Source organism: Heptranchias perlo, unplaced genomic scaffold (assembly GCF_035084215.1).
Source record: "Heptranchias perlo isolate sHepPer1 unplaced genomic scaffold, sHepPer1.hap1 HAP1_SCAFFOLD_411, whole genome shotgun sequence".
Lineage (NCBI taxonomy): Eukaryota > Metazoa > Chordata > Chondrichthyes > Hexanchiformes > Hexanchidae > Heptranchias > Heptranchias perlo.
The window spans coordinates 117,501-138,597 of NW_027139423.1; the positions used below are offsets into that span (position 1 = coordinate 117,501).

Consider the following 21,097-nt stretch of genomic DNA (forward strand, 5'->3'; position numbering starts at 1 on the left):
CCGGTCAGAGAGAGACCGTTCAGAGAGTGACCGGTCAGAGAGAGACCGTTCAGAGAGTGACCGTTCAGAGAGTGACCGGTCAGAGAGTGTCTGTTCAGAGAGAGACCGTTCAGAGAGAGACCGTTCAGAGAGTGACCGTTCAGAGAGAGACCGTTCAGAGAGAGACCGTTCAGAGAGTGACCGGTCAGAGAGAGACCGTTCAGAGAGTGACCGGTCAGAGAGAGACCGTTCAGAGAGAGACCGTTCAGAGAGAGACCGTTCAGAGAGTGACCGTTCAGAGAGAGACCGTTCAGAGAGATACCTGTCAGAGAGAGACCGGTCAGAGAGAGACCGGTCAGAGAGAGACCCGTTCAGAGAGTGACCGGTCAGAGAGAGACCGTTCAGAGAGTGACCATTCAGAGAGTGACCGTCAGAGAGAGACCGTTCAGAGAGTGACCGTTCAGAGAGTGACCGGTCAGAGAGAGACCGGTCAGAGAGAGACCGTTCAGAGAGAGACCGGTCAGAGAGAGACCGGTCAGAGAGAGACCGTTCAGAGAGTGACCGGTCAGAGAGAGACCGGTCAGAGAGTGACCGGTCAGAGAGAGACCGGTCAGAGAGAGACCGGTCAGAGAGAGACCGGTCAGAGAGTGACCGTTCAGAGAGTGACCGGTCAGAGAGAGACCGGTCAGAGAGAGACCGGTCAGAGAGAGACCGATCAGAGAGATACCTGTCAGAGAGAGACCGTTCAGAAAGTGACCGTTCAGAGAGTGACCATTCAGAGAGTGACCGGTCAGAGAGAGACCGGTCAGAGAGAGACCGGTCAGAGAGAGACCGGTCAGAGAGTGACCGTTCAGAGAGTGACCGTTCAGAGAGTGCTCCTCCAGTCATACCCAAAATGTTCAAACTCTGGGGTAACAGGGAGCAGGCTGGGACAACACCCCCCTGGAAAAGTGAGCAGTGAGAGGAGAGCCCGATCGAGGGCGTTAAAATTCTGAAAGGGTTCATTCGGGATTTACGTACACGAGTCTTTGAAGGCAGCAGGACAAGTTCAGGGGCTCGATCCTCCCGGCAAATTGCGGGTGCGTTGGGGGCGGGGTGGGGCTCCGAAAATCGGGAAAATCCCATTCAGGTTCGGAGCCGGGCTCCAACCCGCCATCCGTTCCCCACGGAGGCCCCTGTGTGCGGGCATCCCGAATCCGGAAGTGCAATGAAAGCCGGCAGGATGATAGTTAAAGAACCAAATGTACCTCGTTGAGGTAATTAAGGTACTTTACTTGTGACAGATTAGGTGGTCAGAACGATTTTTAATTTACTTGGGCGGCTTTCCCACGGCTTCTGATTCACGCCTGGTGAAACCAGGTCCGGATCAGGGAAAAAGGAACTAAATAAATTAAATAAAAAACCATTGCACAAAGTTAAAACACAAAATCAACTGACCTTTCAACCCTGCTCCGATGTCCAATGTCTCCATCTCTGAACTCCCCTTCTTCACCCCCGCCGATGTCCCCCCGATCTTCCCCTCTCCCCCACCCTGATCTTCCCCTCTCCCCCACCCTGATCTTCCCCTCTCCCCCACCCTGATCTTCCCCTCTCCCCCACCCTGATCTTCCCCTCTCCCCCACCCTGATCTTCCCCTCTCCCCCACCCCGATCTTCCCCTCTCCCCCCCCGATATTCCCCTCTCCTCCCCCGCCCCGATCTTCCCCTCTCCCCCCTCCCGATCTTCCCCTCTCCCCCCTCCCGATCTTCCCCTCTCCCCCCCCCGATCTTCCCCTCTCCCCCCCCCGATCTTCCCCTCTCCCCCACCCCGATCTTCCCCTCTCCCCCCCCGATATTCCCCTCTCCTCCCCCCGCCCCGATCTTCCCCTCTCCCCCCTCCCGATCTTCCCCTCTCCACCCCCCGATCTTCCACTCTCCCCCCTCCCGATCTTCCCCTCTCCACCCCCCGATCTTCCACTCTCCCCCCTCCCGATCTTCCCCTCTCCCCCCTCCCGATCTTCCACTCTCCCCCCTCCCGATCTTCCCCTCTCCCCCCTCCCGATCTTCCCCTCTCCCCCACCCTGATCTTCCCCTCTCCCCCACCCTGATCTTCCCCTCTCCCCCACCCTGATCTTCCCCTCTCCCCCACCCTGATCTTCCCCTCTCCCCCACCCTGATCTTCCCCTCTCCCCCACCCCGATCTTCCCCTCTCCCCTCCCGATCTTCCCCTCTCCACCCCCCGATCTTCCACTCTCCCCCCTCCCGATCTTCCCCTCTCCACCCCCCGATCTTCCACTCTCCCCCCTCCCGATCTTCCCCTCTCCCCCCTCCCGATCTTCCACTCTCCCCCACCCCGATCTTCCCCTCTCCACCCCCCGATCTTCCACTCTCCCCCCTCCCGATCTTCCCCTCTCCCCCCTCCCGATCTTCCCCTCTCCCCCACCCTGATCTTCCCCTCTCCCCCCGATCTTCCACTCTCCCCCCTCCCGATCTTCCCCTCTCCCCCCTCCCGATCTTCCCCTCTCCCCCCTCCCGATCTTCCCCTCTCCCCCCTCCCGATCTTCCCCTCTCCCCCTCCCGATCTTCCCCTCTCCCCCCTCCCGATCTTCCCCTCTCCCCCTCCCGATCTTCCCCTCTCCCCCCTCCCGATCTTCCCCTCTCCCCCACCCCGATCTTCCCCTCTCCCCCCTCCCGATCTTCCCCTCTCCCCCCTCCCGATCTTCCCCTCTCCCCCCTCCCGATCTTCCCCTCTCCCCCACCCCGATCTTCCCCTCTCCCCCCCCGATATTCCCCTCTCCTCCCCCGCCCCGATCTTCCCCTCTCCCCCCTCCCGATCTTCCCCTCTCCCCCCTCCCGATCTTCCCCTCTCCCCCCCCGATATTCCCCTCTCCTCCCCCGCCCCGATCTTCCCCTCTCCCCCCTCCCGATCTTCCCCTCTCCCCCCTCCCGATCTTCCCCTCTCCCCCCCCGATCTTCCCCTCTCCCCCCTCCCGATCTTCCCCTCTCCCCCCCCGATCTTCCCCTCTCCCCCCCCCCGATCTTCCCCTCTCCCCCCGATCTTCCCCTCTCCCCTCCGATCTTCCCCTCTCCCCCCCCGATCTTCCCCTCTCCCCCCCCCCGATATTCCCCTCTCCCCCACCCCGATCTTCCCCTCTCCACCCCCCGATCTTCCACTCTCCCCCCTCCCGATCTTCCCCTCTCCCCCCTCCCGATCTTCCACTCTCCCCCCTCCCGATCTTCCCCTCTCCCCCCTCCCGATCTTCCCCTCTCCCCCCCCGATCTTCCCCTCTCCCCTCCCGATCTTCCCCTCTCCCCCCCCGATCTTCCCCTCTCCCCCCCCGATCTTCCCCTCTCCCCCCCCGATCTTCCCCTCTCCCCCCCCGATCTTCCCCTCTCCCCCCCGATCTTCCCCTCTCCCCCCTCCCGATCTTCCCCTCTCCCCCCTCCCGATCTTCCCCTCTCCCCCCTCCCGATATTCCCCTCTCCTCCCCCGCCCCGATCTTCCCCTCTCCCCCCTCCCGATCTTCCCCTCTCCCCCCTCCCGATCTTCCCCTCTCCCCCCGATCTTCCCCTCTCCCCCCCCGATCTTCCCCTCTCCCCCCCCGATCTTCCTCTCTCCCCCCCCCGATCTTCCCCTCCCCCCCCCCGATCTTCCTCTCTCCCCCCCCCGATCTTCCCCTCTCCCCCTCCCGATCTTCCCCTCTCCCCCCCCCGATCTTCCCCTCTCCCCCTCCCGATCTTCCCCTCTCCCCCCTCCCGATCTTCCCCTCTCCCCCCCCCCGATCTTCCCCTCTCCCCGCCCCGATCTTCCCCTCTCCCCCCACGATCTTCCCCTCTCCCCCCTCCCGATCTTCCCCTCTCCCCGCCCCGATCTTCCCCTCTCCTCCCCCCGCCCCGATCTTCCCCTCTCCCCCCTCCCGATCTTCCCCTCTCCCCGCCCCGATCTTCCCCTCTCCTCCCCCCGCCCCGATCTTCCCCTCTCCTCCCCCCGCCCCGATCTTCCCTCTCCCCCCCCGATCTTCCCCTCTCCACCCCCCGATCTTCCCCTCTCCCCCCCCCGATCTTCCCCTCCCCCCCCCGATCTTCCCCTCTCCCCCCCCGATCTTCCCCTCTCCCCCCCCGATCTTCCCCTCCCCCCCCCCCGATCTTCCCCTCTCCCCCCCCGATCTTCCCCTCTCCCCCCCCGATCTCCCCTCCCCCCCCCGATCTTCCCCTCCCCGCCCCGATCTTCCCCTCTCCCCCCCCCGATCTTCCCCTCCCCCCCCGATCTTCCCCTCTCCCCCCCCGATCTTCCCCTCTCCCCCCCGATCTTCCCCTCTCCCCCCCCGATCTTCCCCTCTCTCCCCCCGATCTTCCCCTCTCCCCCCCCGATCTTCCCCTCTCCCCCCCCCGATCTTCCCCTCTCCCCCCCCGATCTTCCCCTCTCCCCCCCCGATCTTCCCCTCTCCCCCCCCCGATCTTCCCCTCTCCCCCCCCCGATCTTCCCCTCCCCCCCCCCGATCTTCCCCTCCCCCCCCCGATCTTCCCCTCTCCCCCCCCCGATCTTCCCCTCTCCCCCCCCCGATCTTCCCCTCCCCCCCCCCGATCTTCCCCTCCCCCCCCCGATCTTAACCCGGAGAGCCCGTTAATCACCATCAATTACGATGCGATCGTGTCGGAAACGGTAAGTTTTGTTTCTTCGGGTTTGCCTCGTGCACCTTCACCCCCCTCCCCCACCTGCCAACGGGCCACCATTTCAAAATCGAGTCCCAGAAGGCTGTTAAAAAGCATATGGGACCCTGGGCTTTATTGATGGAGGCATAGAGTACAAAAGCAAGGAAGTTATGCTAAACCTTTATAAAACACTGGTTTGGCCTCAGCTGGAGGATTGTGTCCAATTCTGGGCACCACACTTTAGGAAGGATGTCAAGGCCTTGGAGAGGGTGCAGAGGAGATTTACTAGAATGGTACCAGGGATGAGGGACTTCAGTTATGTGGAGAGACTGGAGAAGCTGGGGTTGTTCTCCTTAGAGCGGAGAAGGTTAAGGGGAGATTTGATAGAGGTGTTCAAAATCATGAGGGGTTTTGATAGAGTAAATAAAGAGAAACTGTTTCCAGTGGCAGAAGGGTTCGGTAATCAGAGGACACAGATTTAAGATAATTGGTAAAAGAACCAGAGGTGAGAGAAGGAGACATTCACGCAGCAAGTTGTGATGATCTGGGATGCGTTGTCTGGAAGGGCGATGTGGAGGGAATTCCTTATTTCCTGTGATATTTGGAACTGGATAAACGGTCGAGCAAAGAAGGGCGCCCTCACTCGGGGTAGTTTCGTTAATCAAGAGTAATTATTTAACGATGTTATCATTCAGACGAGGATTCATGAAGCAAAATCCTCTATAAAATCCCATTGTACACTTAATAATTCGCAACATTATTATATAATGACTTAACAATTCATACACACATCATTAATATAATACATATACAACCTCTAAACCAAGGCTTGAAGGTGATCAGCTCTTCAGTACTCAAGGCTCTCCTCTTCTTGCGTGATGTTTGACTGGAGCGTGCGTGCGTTCCTTGTGACTACGGGTGGTGAAGAGGCTGTTCTTCTCCCAAAGTCTTTTTAGATTGTTTTTACCAATAAGATAGGATAGGGGATGGTCGTTCTTATTATCCAATCACTGCCTGTTGCTATGCCTCAATCATTGACATACCTCAATGATTGACAGTTTAGGCTTTGATCATGTGACCCTCTGACATTGCAAAGACCATGTGCTCGAACCATGGAATGTTAAAGGCCCCTTTACTCTCTCTGTTTATGGCCTTTCATGTGGAGATAGCCCCTTACATTTCCACACCCAGACATTCTTAATGGTCCTTGTGTCTCCAATTTTGATGCTTCAAATCCATTCCTTACACCATTTGACCATATGCTGGGTGCAATACTATTTGATGTTTTACAAATCCCAGTTCTTTTGAACAGATTACCAGATAGGAATGAGAGGCCTGTGCTTTTTTTCACACCTATCATTGCTTTCCTGATCCGAAGCCTTTGATGTCCGTCCTTGTTGCCTTTTCTTACATTACCCCCCTGCTGTGTTGAAAAGTTTGTGTTTCCAAAAGCCCTTGTGTTTTGCAAGCTTGACAAAGCTTTAAGCTCAATATTATCCAGCTAGTGTATTTATTTAATAATCTAGATACCTGTCCGCAGTACAACGTCTTCGATCCCAAGATGTGGAGATGCCGGTGATGGACTGGGGGTGGACAAATGTAAGGAATCTAACAACACCAGGTTATAGTCCGACAGTTTTATTTGAAAATCACAAGCTTTCGGAGGCTTCCTCCTTCGTCAGACGAAGGAGGAAGCCTCCGAAAGCTTGTGATTTTCAAATAAAACTGTTGGACTATAACCTGGTGTTGTAAGACTCCTTACCTCGATCCCAAAACTCAGACTTCTCCAATGTTTTCGTGTCATTGAGGGAGAAACAGGATCTGCGAGAACACTGTTTACCACATTACTGTCTGCAGGTTTTCAAATGCCTTTGTTTAAAAGGGGCACAGTTAACCCTTTCCTTCAAAAGTCTTTTGTTAAAGGGGTTTGAAGCCCAAAGTTGGAAGTAACTTCCAAAAGGGAATTGGATAAATACCTCAAGGGGAAAATTTACAGGGCTACGGGGGAAAGAGCAGGGGAGTGGGACTAATTTGGATGGCTCTTTCAAAGAGCCAGCACAGGCACGATGGGCTGAATGGCCTCCTCCTGTGCTATAAGATTCGATGATTCCATGATCGGGCAGATGTGGAGAAATTGGTCATCGTTGCACCCATTTTCCAGATGGAAAAACAGGGACAAAAATGACCAATTTCGCAGGGCTCTGCCTGCGCTCCCAGAATGCTTGGAGAACGCCCAATGCCATATTGGCCGTGGATGATTTACAGGCATTATGCCCCTTGCACATGCTAATGCGTGGCCTAATGCCTGTTTTAGGAGCTGTCTGCTGCCCAGATCCGGCACTGGGTTTTCCAGGCGTGGATGCAGCCTAACAGACAGCCGCCGACATGAAGGTGAATTCATTATTTTAAAACTTTAATGTGGAGCCAGGAAGAGCAGGAGTGCACTTCCCGCTTGACCGCACTCGCAAGGGCCACTGTCATTGACGTTTCCCCCTCCCAGGGACTTACCTGATGGCTACTGCTGTCCAGACAAGCGGCCTGACATCGATCATAAGGCAATGGGCCAGCTGCCTCTGGCGGGGCCATAGGCACACTATTGAGTATTTTGCTTAGGTTAGAAATAACATAAGAAACAGGCCGAGTAGGCCATTCGGCCCCTCGAGCCTGCTCCGCCATTCAATGGCTGATCTCCAACCTCAACCCCACTTCCCTGCCCGATCCCCATATCTCTCGATTCCCCTAGAGTTCAAAAATCTATCGATCTCAGTCTTGAATATACTCAACAACTGAGCATTCACAACCCTCTGAATGAAGAAATTCCTCCTCATCTCAGTCTTAAATGGCCGACCTCTTATCCTGAGACTATGCCCCAAAGTTCTAGACTCTCCAGCCAGGGGAAACAACCTCTCAGCATCTACCCTGTCAAGGCCCCCTCAGAATCTTATATGTTTCAATGAGATCACCTCTCATTCTTCTAAACTCCAGACAGTATAGGACTATTCCACTCAATCTTTTTCTTTATTCGTTCATGGGATGTGGGCGTCGCTGGCGAGGCCGGCATTTACTGCCCATCCCTAATTGCCCTTGAGAAGGTGGTGGTGAGCCGCCTTCTTGAACCGCTGCAGTCCGTGTGGTGACGGTTCTCCCACAGTGCTGTTAGGAAGGGAGTTCCAGGATTTCGACCCAGCGATGATGAAGGAACGGCGATATATTTCCAAGTCGGGATGGTGTGTGACTTGGAGGGGAACGTGCAGGTGGTGTTGTTCCCATCTGCCTGCTGCTCTTGTCCTTCTAGATGGTAGAGGTCGCGGGTTTGAGAGGTGATGTCGAAGAAGCCTTGGCGAGTTGCTGCAGTGCATCCTGTGGATGGTGCACACTGCAGCCACAGTGCGCCGGTGGTGAAGGGAGTGAATGTTTAGGGTGGTGGATGGGGTGCCAATCAAGTGGGCTGCTTTGTCCTGGATGGTGTCGAACTTCTTGAGTGTTGTTGGAGCTGCACTCATCCAGGCAAGTGGAGAGTATTCCATCACACTCCTGACTTGTGACTTGTAGATGGTGGAAAGGCTTTGGGGAGTCAGGAGGTGAGTCACTCGCTGCAGAATACCCAGCCTCTGACCTGCTCTTGTAGCCATAGTATTTATATGGCTGGTCCAGTTAAGTTTCTGGTCAATGGTGACCCCCAGGATGTTGATGGTGGGGGAGTCGGCGATGGTAATGCCGTTGAATGTCAAGGGGAGGTGGTTAGACTCTCTCTTGTTGGAGATGGTCATTGCCTGGCACTTGTCTGGCGCGAGTGTTACTTGCCACTTATGAGCCCAAGCCTGGATGTTGTCCAGGTCTTGCTGCATGCGGGCTCGGACTGCTTCATTATATGAGGGGTTGTCATAGGACAACCCTCTTATCCCAGGAATCAATCTAGTGAACCTTCGTTGCACCGCCTCTAAGGCAAGTATATCCTTCCTTAGGTAAGGAGACCAAAACTGTACACAGTACTCCAGGTGAGATCTCACCAAAGCCCTGTACAATTGTAGTAAGACTTCCTTACTCTTGGACTCCACCCCCCTTGCAATAAAGGCCAACATGCCATTTGCCTTCCTAATTGCCTGCTGTACCTGCATGTTAACTTTCCTCAGTTTCTTGTACGAGGACACCCAAATCCCTCTGAACACCAACCTTTCTTAGTCTCTCACCATTTAAACAATATTCTGTTTTTCTATTCTTCCCACCAAAGTGAATAACCTCACATTTCCCCACATTATACTCCGTCTGCCACCTTCTTGGCCACTCACTTAACCTGTCTATATCCCTTTGCAGACTCTTTGTGTCCTCCTCACAGCTTACTTTCCCACCTAGCTTTGTATCATCAGCAAACCTGGATACATTACACTCGGTCCCTTCATCTCAGTCATTAATATAGATTGTAAATAGCTGAGGCCCAAGCACTGATCCCTGCGACACCCCACTAGTTACCGCCTGCCAACCTGAGAATGACCCGTTTATCCCTACTCTCTGTTTTCTGTCCAATAACCAATCCTCTATCCATGCTAATATATTACCCCCAATCCCATGAGCCCTTATCTTTTGTAACAACCTCTCAGCCTTTGAAAATCCAAATATACGACGTCCCCTTTATCTACCCTGCTAGTTGCACCCTCAAAGAACTCTAATAAATTTGTCAAACACGATTTCCCTTTCATAAAACCATGTTGACTCTGCCTAATCATATTATGATTTTCTAAGTGCCCTGTTACTATGTCCTTAATAATGGATTCCAGCATTTTCCCTACGACTGATGACAGGCTAACTGGCCTGTAGTTCCCTGTTTTCTCTCTCCCTCCTTTCTTGAATAGCAGGGTTACATTTGCTACCTTCCAATCCGCTGGGACCGTTCCAGAATCTAGGGAATTTTAGAAGATCAAATCCAATGCATCCACTATCTCTGCAGTCACCTCTTTTAAAACCCTAGTACGTAGCCCATCAGGTCCAGGGATTTGTCGGCTTTTAGTCCCATTAATTTCTCCAGTACTTTTCCTTAATCTTAATTACTTTAAGTTCCTCACTCTCATTGGGCCCTTTTTCCCCATTATTTCCGGCATGTTCTCTTCCTTTTTATATACTTCTTGAAGCTCTTACAATCTGTTTTTATATTTCTTGCCAGTTTACTTTTATATTCTATTTTCTCCCTCTTTATCAATTTTTTGGTCCTCCTTTGCTGATTTCTCAAACTCTCCCAATCCTCAGGCTTTCTATTCTTTTTGGGAACATTATAAACCTCCTCTTTTAATCTAATACTATCCTTAACTTCTCTAATTAGCCACGGATGGATCACTTTTCTTGTGGAGTTTTTATTCCTCAAGGGAATGAATATTTATTGTGAATTATGAATTATTCTTTAAATGTTCACCATTGTTTATCTACAATCATACCTTTTAACCTAATTTCCCAATCTACCTTCGTCAACTCATGCCTACGGAATTGGCTTTGTTTAAATTTAAACCCTAGTTTCGAACTTAACTACATCACTCTCAAACTTAATATGAAATTCTATCATATTATGATCACTCTTCCCCAAAGGATCCTTTATTATAAGATTACTAATTAATCCTGTCTCATTACACAATACTAGATTTAAGATAGCCCGTTTCCTAGTTGGTTCCTTGACATATTGTTCTAGAAAACTGTCTCAAATGCATTCCACAAACTCATCCTCCAAACTACTTTTGCCAATTTGGTTTATATGAAGATTAAAGTCCCCCTCGATTATCCCATTTCCCTTGTTACATGCTCCTCTAGTTTCCTGATTTATATTCTGTCCAACACTATAACCACTGTTAGGGGGCCTGTAATCTACCCCCACCAGTGTTTTCCGTCCCTTGTTATTTCTTAGCTCCACCCAAACTGATTCTACATCCTGATTTTCTGAGCTAAGATCCATTCTCATGACTGACCTTATCTCATCGTTTATTATCAGGGCCACCCCTCCCTCCCCCGCACCAATCTTTTCCACTTTGCCTGTCTGTTCTAAAAGTCAAGTATCCTGGAATATTTAGTTCCCGACCTTGGTCACCCTGCAACCATGATGGCCACTACATCAAACCCATTTATCTCTATTTGTGCCATTAATTCATCTATTGTGCCCTAATTCATCGAGGGCAGTGCGATAACAGAGAGGGTAGATGAGGGCAATGCGATTGACGTGTATATGGACTTCCAAAAGGCGTTTGATAAAGTGCCACATAATAGGCTTGTCATCAAGATTGCGGCCCATGGAATAAAGGGGGCAGTAGCAGCATGGATACAGAATTGGCTAAGTGACAGGAAATAGAGAGTAGTGGTGAACGGTTGTTTTTCGGACTGGAGGGAGGTGTGCAGTGGTGTTCCCCAGGGGTCGGTGCTGGGACCACTGCTTTTCTTGATATATATTAATGACTTGAGCTTGGGTGTACAGGGCACAGTTTCAAAATTTGCAGATGACACAAAACTTGGAAGGGTAGTAAACAGTGAGGAGGATAGTGATAGACTTCAAGAGGATATAGACAGGCTGGTGGCATGGGCGGACACGTGGCAGATGAAATTTAACTCAGAAAAATGTGAAGTGATACATTTCGGGAGCAAGAACAAGGAGAGACAATATAAACTAGAGGGCACAACTCTAAAAGGGGTACAGGAACAGAGAGATCTGGAGGTATATGTGCACAAATCGTTGAAGGTGGCAGGGCAGGTTGAGAAAGCAGTTAAAAAAGCATACAGGATCCTGGGCTTTATAAATAGAGGCATAGAGTACAAAAGTATGGAAGTCAGGATGAACCTTTATAAAACACTGGTTCGACCACAACTGGAGTATTGTGTCCAGTTCTGGGCACCGCACTTTCGGAAAGATGTGAAGGCCTTAGAGAGGGTGCAGAAGAGATTTACTAGAATGTTTCCAGGGATGAGGGACTTTAAGTTATGTGGATAGACTGGAGAAGCTGGGGTTGTTCTCCTTGGAACAGAGATGGTTGCGAGGAGATTTGATAGAGGTGTTCAAAATCATGAAGGGTCTAGACAGAGTAGATAGAGAGAAACTGTTCCCATTGGTGGAAGGGTCAAGAACCAGAGGACGTAGATTTAAGGTGATTGGCAAAAGATCCAAAGGTGACATGAGGAAAAACTTTTTTACACAGCGAGTGGTTAGGATCTGGAATGCACTGCCCGAGGGGGTGGTGGAGGCAGATTCAATCAAAAGTCCTATCAGGATTCCTTGATCTGTTTCCTGTCCTATCAGGATTCCTTGATCTGTTTCCTGTCCTATCAGGATTCCTTGATCTGTTTCCTGTCCTATCAGGATTCCCTGATCTTTTTCCGGTCCTATCAGGATTCCCTGATCTGTTTCCGGTCCTGTTCTTGATCTGTGTCTTCTGTGTCTCTTTGTTGTACTTGTTGGCTCTTTTGATCTGCACCAGTTGGTGAAGACTGATGTATTTTTGCTCATTTTGTTTTCCCATTCAGAGCTATCGTGCAGCTAACTGGTTACAACCAAGCCATGCAGGAGATCGTCAAGCCCTCCGAGGTGCTGTCCGGCGTCAAGGCGTTTATAGCGTTTGTTCATTCCGTCGGCCATTATGTTCACATTGATGTCACCAGGATCTGCAAGGAGGTGCTGCTGCAGCAATCTCAAGCTGTAGATGCCAATGGAGAAATAACCCTGACCACCGCCTACACCAATTGGTATGTAGAAAATTCCCTGACATGGACTAATATCCAAAAACCTTTATAAATCACCGGTTAGGCCTCAGCTGGAATATTGTGCACAATTCTGGACACCACACTTTAGCCCATTTCTGGTGAGATGCAATATATCTGGATGAGATGTAATATTTCTGGATTAGATGTAATATTTCTGGATTAGATTTAATATATCTGGATTAGAGATAATATTTCTGGATTAGATGTAATATTTCTGGTTTAGAAGTAATATTTCTGGATTAGATGTAAAATATCAGTATTTGATGTAATATTTCTGAATTGCAAGTAATATATCTGGATTAGCTACAATACCTCTGAATGAGATGTAACATCTCTGGATCACATGTAATATTTCTGAATTAGATGTAACATCTCTGGATTACATGTAATATTTCTGAATTAGATGTAATATATGTGGATTCGATGCAATATATCTGGATGAGCTCCAATACCTCTGAATTAGATGCAATATATCTGGATTTAATGTAATACATCTGGATTAGATGTAATACATCTGGATTAGAAGTAATATTTCTGGATTAGATGTAATATATCTTAATTACCTCCTGTCACTCAATGACCATTTGTACCAAGTGCCACCTACTGTCATTCAATGACCATCTGTACCAAGTGCCACCTACTGTCATTCAATGACCATCAGTACCAAGTGCCACCTACTGTCATTCAATGACCATCTGCACCAAGTGCCACCTACTGTCATTCGATGACCATCTGTACCAAGTGCCACCTACTGTCATTCAATGACCATCTGTACCAAGTGCCACCTACTGTCATTCAATGACCATCTGTACCAAGTGCCACCTACTGTCATTCAATGACCATCTGCACCAAGTGCCACCTACTGTCATTCAATGACCATCTGTACCAAGTGCCACCTACTGTCATTCAATGACCATCTGCAACAAGTGCCACCTACTGTCATTCAATGACCATCTGTACCAAGTGCCACCTACTGTCATTCAATGACCATCTGTACCAAGTGCCACCTACTGTCACTCAATGACCATCTGAACCAAGTGCCACCTACTGTCATTCAATGACCATCTGAACCAAGTGCCACCTACTGTCACTCAATGACCGTCTGTACCAAGTGCCACCTACTGTCATTCAATGACCATCTGAACCAAGTGCCACCTACTGTCATTCAATGACCATCTGAACCAAGTGCCACCTACTGTCATTCAATGACCATCTGTACCAAGTGCCACCTACTGTCATTCAATGACCATCTGTACCAAGTGCCACCTACTGTCATTCAATGACCATCTGTACCAAGTGCCACCTACTGTCATTCAATGACCATCTGTACCAAGTGCCACCTACTGTCATTCAATGACCGTCTGTACCAAGTGCCACCGACTGTCATTCAATGACCGTCTGTACCAAGTGCCACCTACTGTCATTCAATGACCATCTGTACCAAGTGCCACCTACTGTCATTCAATGACCGTCTGTACCAAGTGCCACCTACTGTCATTCATTGACCATCTGTACCAAGTGCCACCTACTGTCACTCAATGACCATCTGTACCAAGTGCCACCTACTGTCATTCAATGACCGTCTGTACCAAGTGCCACCGACTGTCATTCAATGACCGTCTGTACCAAGTGCCACCTACTGTCATTCAATGACCATCTGTACCAAGTGCCACCTACTGTCATTCAATGACCGTCTGTACCAAGTGCCACCTACTGTCATTCATTGACCATCTGTACCAAGTGCCACCTACTGTCATTCAATGACCATCTGTACCAAGTGCCACCTACTGTCACTCAATGACCGTCTGTACCAAGTGCCACCTACTGTCATTCAATGACCATCTGTACCAAGTGCCACCTACTGTCATTCAATGACCATCTGTACCAAGTGCCACCTACTGTCATTCAATGACCGTCTGTACCAAGTGCCACCTACTGTCATTCAATGACCATCTGCACCAAGTGCCACCTACTGTCATTCAATGACCATCTGTACCAAGTGCCACCTACTGTCATTCAATGACCGTCTGTACCAAGTGCCACCTACTGTCATTCAATGACCATCTGTACCAAGTGCCACCTACTGTCACTCAATGACCATCTGTACCAAGTGCCACCTACTGTCACTCAATGACCATCTGAACCAAGTGCCACCTACTGTCATTCAATGACCATCTGTACCAAGTGCCACCTACTGTCATTCAATGACCATCTGTACCAAGTGCCACCTACTGTCATTCAATGACCATCTGTACCAAGTGCCACCTACTGTCATTCAATGACCATCTGTACCAAGTGCCACCTACTGTCATTCAATGACCATCTGTACCAAGTGCCACCTACTGTCATTCAATGACCGTCTGTACCAAGTGCCACCTACTGTCATTCAATGACCATCTGTACCAAGTTCCACCTACTGTCATTCAATGACCATCTGCACCAAGTGCCACCTACTGTCACTCAATGACCATCTGTACCAAGTGCCACCTACTGTCATTCAATGACCATCTGTACCAAGTGCCACCTACTGTCACTCAATGACCATCTGTACCAAGTGCCACCTACTGTCATTCAATGACCGTCTGCACCAAGTGCCACCTACTGTCATTCAATGACCATCTGAACCAAGTGCCACCTACTGTCATTCAATGACCATCTGTACCAAGTGCCACCTACTGTCACTCAATGACCATCTGTACCAAGTGCCACCTACTGTCACTCAATGACCATCTGTACCAAGTGCCACCTACTGTCACTCAATGACCATCTGTACCAAGTGCCACCTACTGTCACTCAATGACCATCTGTACCAAGTGCCACCTACTGTCATTCAATGACCATCTGTACCAAGTGCCACCTACTGTCACTCAATGACCATCTGTACCAAGTGCCACCTACTGTCACTCAATGACCATCTGAACCAAGTGCCACCGACTGACATTCAATGACCATCTGAACCAAGTGCCACCTACTGTCATTCAATGACCATCTGTACCAAGTGCCACCTACTGTCCTTCAATGACCATCTGTACCAAGTGCCACCTACTGTCATTCAATGACCATCTGTACCAAGTGCCACCTACTGTCCTTCAATGACCATCTGTACCAAGTGCCACCTACTGTCATTCAATGACCATCCGTACCAAGTGCCACCTACTGTCACTCAATGACCATCTGTACCAAGTGCCACCTACTGTCACTCAATGACCATCTGTACCAAGTGCCACCTACAGTCATTCAATGACCATCTGCACCAAGTGCCACCTACTGTCACTCAATGACCATCTGTACCAAGTGCCACCTACTGTCACTCAATGACCATCTGTACCAAGTGCCACCTACTGTCATTCAATGACCATCTGCACCAAGTGCCACCTACTGTCATTCAATGACCATCTGCACCAAGTGCCACCTACTGTCATTCAATGACCATCTGTACCAAGTGCCACCTACTGTCATTCAATGACCATCTGTACCAAGTGCCACCCACTGTCATTCAATGACCATCTGAACCAAGTGCCACCTACTGTCATTCAATGACCATCTGTACCAAGTGCCACCTACTGTCATTCAATGACCATCTGTACCAAGTGCCACCTACTGTCATTCAATGACCATCTGTACCAAGTGCCACCTACTGTCATTCAATGACCATCTGTACCAAGTGCCACCTACTGTCATTCAATGACCATCTGCACCAAGTGCCACCTACTGTCATTCAATGACCATCTGTACCAAGTTCCACCTGCTGTCATTCAATGACCATCTGTACCAAGTGCCACCTACTGTCATTCAATGACCATCTGTACCAAGTGCCACCTACTGTCATTCAATGACCATCTGCACCAAGTGCCACCTACTGTCATTCAATGACCATCTGCACCAAGTGCCACCTACTGTCATTCAATGACCATCTGTACCAAGTGCCACCTACTGTCATTCAATGACCATCTGAACCAAGTGCCACCTACTGTCACTCAATGACCATCTGAACCAAGTGCCACCTACTGTCATTCAATGACCATCTGAACCAAGTGCCACCTACTGTCACTCAATGACCATCTGAACCAAGTGCCACCGACTGTCATTCAATGACCATCTGAACCAAGTGCCACCTACTGTCATTCAATGACCATCTGAACCAAGTGCCACCGACTGTCATTCAATGACCATCTGAACCAAGTGCCACCTACTGTCACTCAATGACCATCTGAACCAAGTGCCACCTACTGTCATTCAATGACCATCTGAACCAAGTGCCACCGACTGTCATTCAATGACCATCTGAACCAAGTGCCACCTACTGTCATTCATTGACCATCTGTACCAAGTGCCACCGACTGTCACTCAATGACCATCTGTACCAAGTGCCACCTACTGTCATTCAATGACCATCTGAACCAAGTGCCACCGACTGTCACTCAATGACCATCTGTACCAAGTGCCAACTACTGTCATTCAATGACCATCTGTACCAAGTGCCACCTACTGTCATTCAATGACCATCTGAACCAAGTGCCACCTAATGTCATTCAATGACAATTTGTACCAAGTGCCACCTACTGTCATTCAATGACCATCTGTACCAAGTGCCACCTACTGTCATTCAATGACCATCTGTACCAAGTGCCACCTACTGTCATTCATTGACCATCTGTACCAAGTGCCACCTACTGTCATTCAATGACCATCTGTACCAAGTGCCACCTACTGTCATTCAATGACCATCTGCACCAAGTGCCACCTACTGTCATTCAATGACCATCTGTACCAAGTGCCACCTACTGTCATTCAAAGACCATCTGTACCAAGTGCCACCTACTGTCATTCAATGACCATCTGCACCAAGTGCCACCTACTGTCATTTAATGACCATCTGTACCAAGTGCCACCTACTGTCATTCAATGACCGTCTGTACCAAGTGCCACCTACTGTCATTCAATGACCATCTGTACCAAGTGCCACCTACTGTCATTCAATGACCATCTGTACCAAGTGCCACCTACTGTCATTCAATGACCATCTGTACCAAGTGCCACCTACTGTCATTCAATGACCATCTGCACCAAGTGCCACCTACTGTCATTCAATGACCATCTGTACCAAGTGCCACCTACTGTCATTCAATGACCGTCTGTACCAAGTGCCACCTACTGTCATTCAATGACCACCTGTACCAAGTTCCACCTACTGTCATTCAATGACCATCTGCACCAAGTGCCACCTACTGTCACTCAATGACCATCTGTACCAAGTGCCACCTACTGTCATTCAATGACCATCTGTACCAAGTGCCACCTACTGTCATTCAATGACCATCTGTACCAACTGCCACCTACTGTCATTCAATGACCATCTGCACCAAGTGCCACCTACTGTCATTCAATGACCATCTGCACCAAGTGCCACCTACTGTCATTCAATGACCATCTGTACCAAGTGCCACCTACTGTCATTCAATGACCATCTGAACCAAGTGCCACCTACTGTCATTCAATGACCATCTGAACCAAGTGCCACCTACTGTCACTCAATGACCATCTGAACCAAGTGCCACCTACTGTCATTCAATGACCATCTGTACCAAGTGCCACCTACTGTCATTCAATGACCATCTGAACCAAGTGCCACCGACTGTCATTCAATGACCATCTGAACCAAGTGCCACCTACTGTCATTCAATGACCATCTGAACCAAGTGCCACCTACTTTCACTCAATGACCATCTGAACCAAGTGCCACCTACTGTCATTCAATGACCATCTGAACCAAGTGCCACCGACTGTCATTCAATGACCATCTGAACCAAGTGCCACCTACTGTCATTCATTGACCATCTGTACCAAGTGCCACCGACTGTCACTCAATGACCATCTGTACCAAGTGCCACCTAATGTCATTCAATGACCATCTGAACCAAGTGCCACCGACTGTCACTCAATGACCATCTGTACCAAGTGCCACCTACTGTCATTCAATGACCATCTGTACCAAGTGCCACCTACTGTCATTCAATGACCATCTGAACCAAGTGCCACCTACTGTCATTCAATGACCATCTGAACCAAGTGCCACCGACTGTCATTCAATGACCATCTGTACCAAGTGCCACCTACTGTCATTCAATGACCATCTGTACCAAGTGCCACCTACTGTCATTCATTGACCATCTGTACCAAGTGCCACCTACTGTCATTCAATGACCATCTGTACCAAGTGCCACCTACTGTCATTCAATGACCATCTGCACCAAGTGCCACCTACTGTCATTCAATGACCATCTGTACCAAGTGCCACCTACTGTCATTCAATGACCATCTGTACCAAGTGCCACCTACTGTCATTCAATGACCATCTGCACCAAGTGCCACCTACTGTCATTCAATGACCATCTGTACCAAGTGCCACCTACTGTCATTCAATGACCATCTGTACCAAGTGCCACCTACTGTCATTCAATGACCATCTGTACCAAGTGCCACCTACTGTCACTCAATGACCATCTGAACCAAGTGCCACCGACTGACATTCAATGACCATCTGAACCAAGTGCCACCTACTGTCATTCAATGACCATCTGTACCAAGTGCCACCTACTGTCATTCAATGACCATCTGCACCAAGTGCCACCTACTGTCACTCAATGACCATCTGTACCAAGTGCCACCTACTGTCACTCAATGACCATCTGTACCAAGTGCCACCTACTGTCATTCAATGACCATCTGCACCAAGTGCCACCTACTGTCATTCAATGACCATCTGTACCAAGTGCCACCTACTGTCATTCAATGACCATCTGTACCAAGTGCCACCTACTGTCATTCAATGACCATCTGTACCAAGTGCCACCTACTGTCATTCAATGACCATCTGCACCAAGTGCCACCTACTGTCATTCAATGACCATCTGTACCAAGTGCCACCTACTGTCATTCAATGACCATCTGCACCAAGTGCCACCTACTATCATTCAATGACCATCTGTACCAAGTTCCACCTGCTGTCATTCAATGACCATCTGCACCAAGTGCCACCTACTGTCATTCAATGACCATCTGTACCAAGTGCCACCTACTGTCATTCAATGACCATCTGTACCAAGTGCCACCTACTGTCATTCAATGACCATCTGCACCAAGTGCCACCTACTGTCATTCAATGACCATCTGCACCAAGTGCCACCTACTGTCATTCAATGACCATCTGTACCAAGTGCCACCTACTGTCATTCAATGACCATCTGAACCAAGTGCCACCTACTGTCATTCAATGACCATCTGAACCAAGTGCCACCTACTGTCACTCAATGACCATCTGAACCAAGTGCCACCTACTGTCATTCAATGACCATCTGAACCAAGTGCCACCTACTGTCACTCAATGACCATCTGAACCAAGTGCCACCGACTGTCATTCAATGACCATCTGAACCAAGTGCCACCTACTGTCATTCAATGACCATCTGAACCAAGTGCCACCGACTGTCATTCAATGACCATCTGAACCAAGTGCCACCTACGGTCACTCAATGACCATCTGAACCAAGTGCCACCTACTGTCATTCAATGACCATCTGAACCAAGTGCCACCGACTGTCATTCAATGACCATCTGAACCAAGTGCCACCTACTGTCATTCATTGACCATCTGTACCAAGTGCCACCGACTGTCACTCAATGACCATCTGTACCAAGTGCCACCTACTGTCATTCAATGACCATCTGAACCAAGTGCCACCGACTGTCACTCAATGACCATCTGTACCAAGTGCCACCTACTGTCATTCAATGACCATCTGTACCAAGTGCCACCTACTGTCATTCAATGACCATCTGAACCAAGTGCCACCTACTGTCATTCAATGACCATCTGAACCAAGTGCCACCTACTGTCATTCAATGACCATCTGAACCAAGTGCCACCTACTGTCACTCAATGACCATCTGAACCAAGTGCCACCTACTGTCATTCAATGACCATCTGAACCAAGTGCCACCTACTGTCATTCAATGACCATCTGAACCAAGTGCCACCTACTGTCACTCAATGACCATCTGAACCAAGTGCCACCTACTGTCATTCAATGACCATCTGTACCAAGTGCCACCTACTGTCATTCAATGACCATCTGTACCAAGTGCCACCTTCTGTCACTCAATGACCATCTGTACCAAGTGCCACCTACTGTCATTCAATGACCATCTGAACCAAGTGCCACCTGCTGTCATTCAATGACCATCTGTACCAAGTGCCACCGACTGTCATTCAATGACCATCTGTACCAAGTGCCACCTTCTGTCACTCAATGACCATCTGAACCAAGTGCCACCTAATGTCACTCAATGACCATCTGTACCAAGTGCCACCTACTGTCATTCAATGACCATCTGTACCAAGTGCCACCTACTGTCATTCAATGACCATCTGTACCAAGTGCCACCTACTGTCATTCAATGACCATCTGTACCAAGTGCCACCTACTGTCATTCAATGACCATCTGTACCAAGTGCCACCTACTGTCACTCAATGACCATCTGTACCAAGTGCCACCTACTGTCACTCAATGACCATCTGTACCAAGTGCCACCTACTGTCATTCAATGACCATCTGTACCAAGTGCCACCTACTGTCATTCAATGACCATCTGTACCAAGTGCCACCTACTGTCACTCAATGACCATCTGTACCAAGTGCCACCTACTGTCACTCAATGACCATCTGTACCAAGTGCCACCTACTGTCATTCAATGACCATC

General features: G+C 49.6%; 1 protein-coding gene across 1 annotated transcript in view; it reads left to right on the forward strand.

Moving 5' to 3' along the window:
• Positions 1 to 21,097, forward strand: part of LOC137312257 (nck-associated protein 1-like) — a gene marked incomplete at both ends in the record, with an annotated part of 170,860 nt that overhangs the window by 98,279 nt on the left and 51,484 nt on the right. Inside the window, one exon of the mRNA XM_067978875.1 lies at positions 12,099 to 12,317. Within this exon, the coding sequence (XP_067834976.1) occupies positions 12,099 to 12,317 (219 nt within the window). The remainder of the gene's footprint in view (positions 1 to 12,098; positions 12,318 to 21,097) is intronic.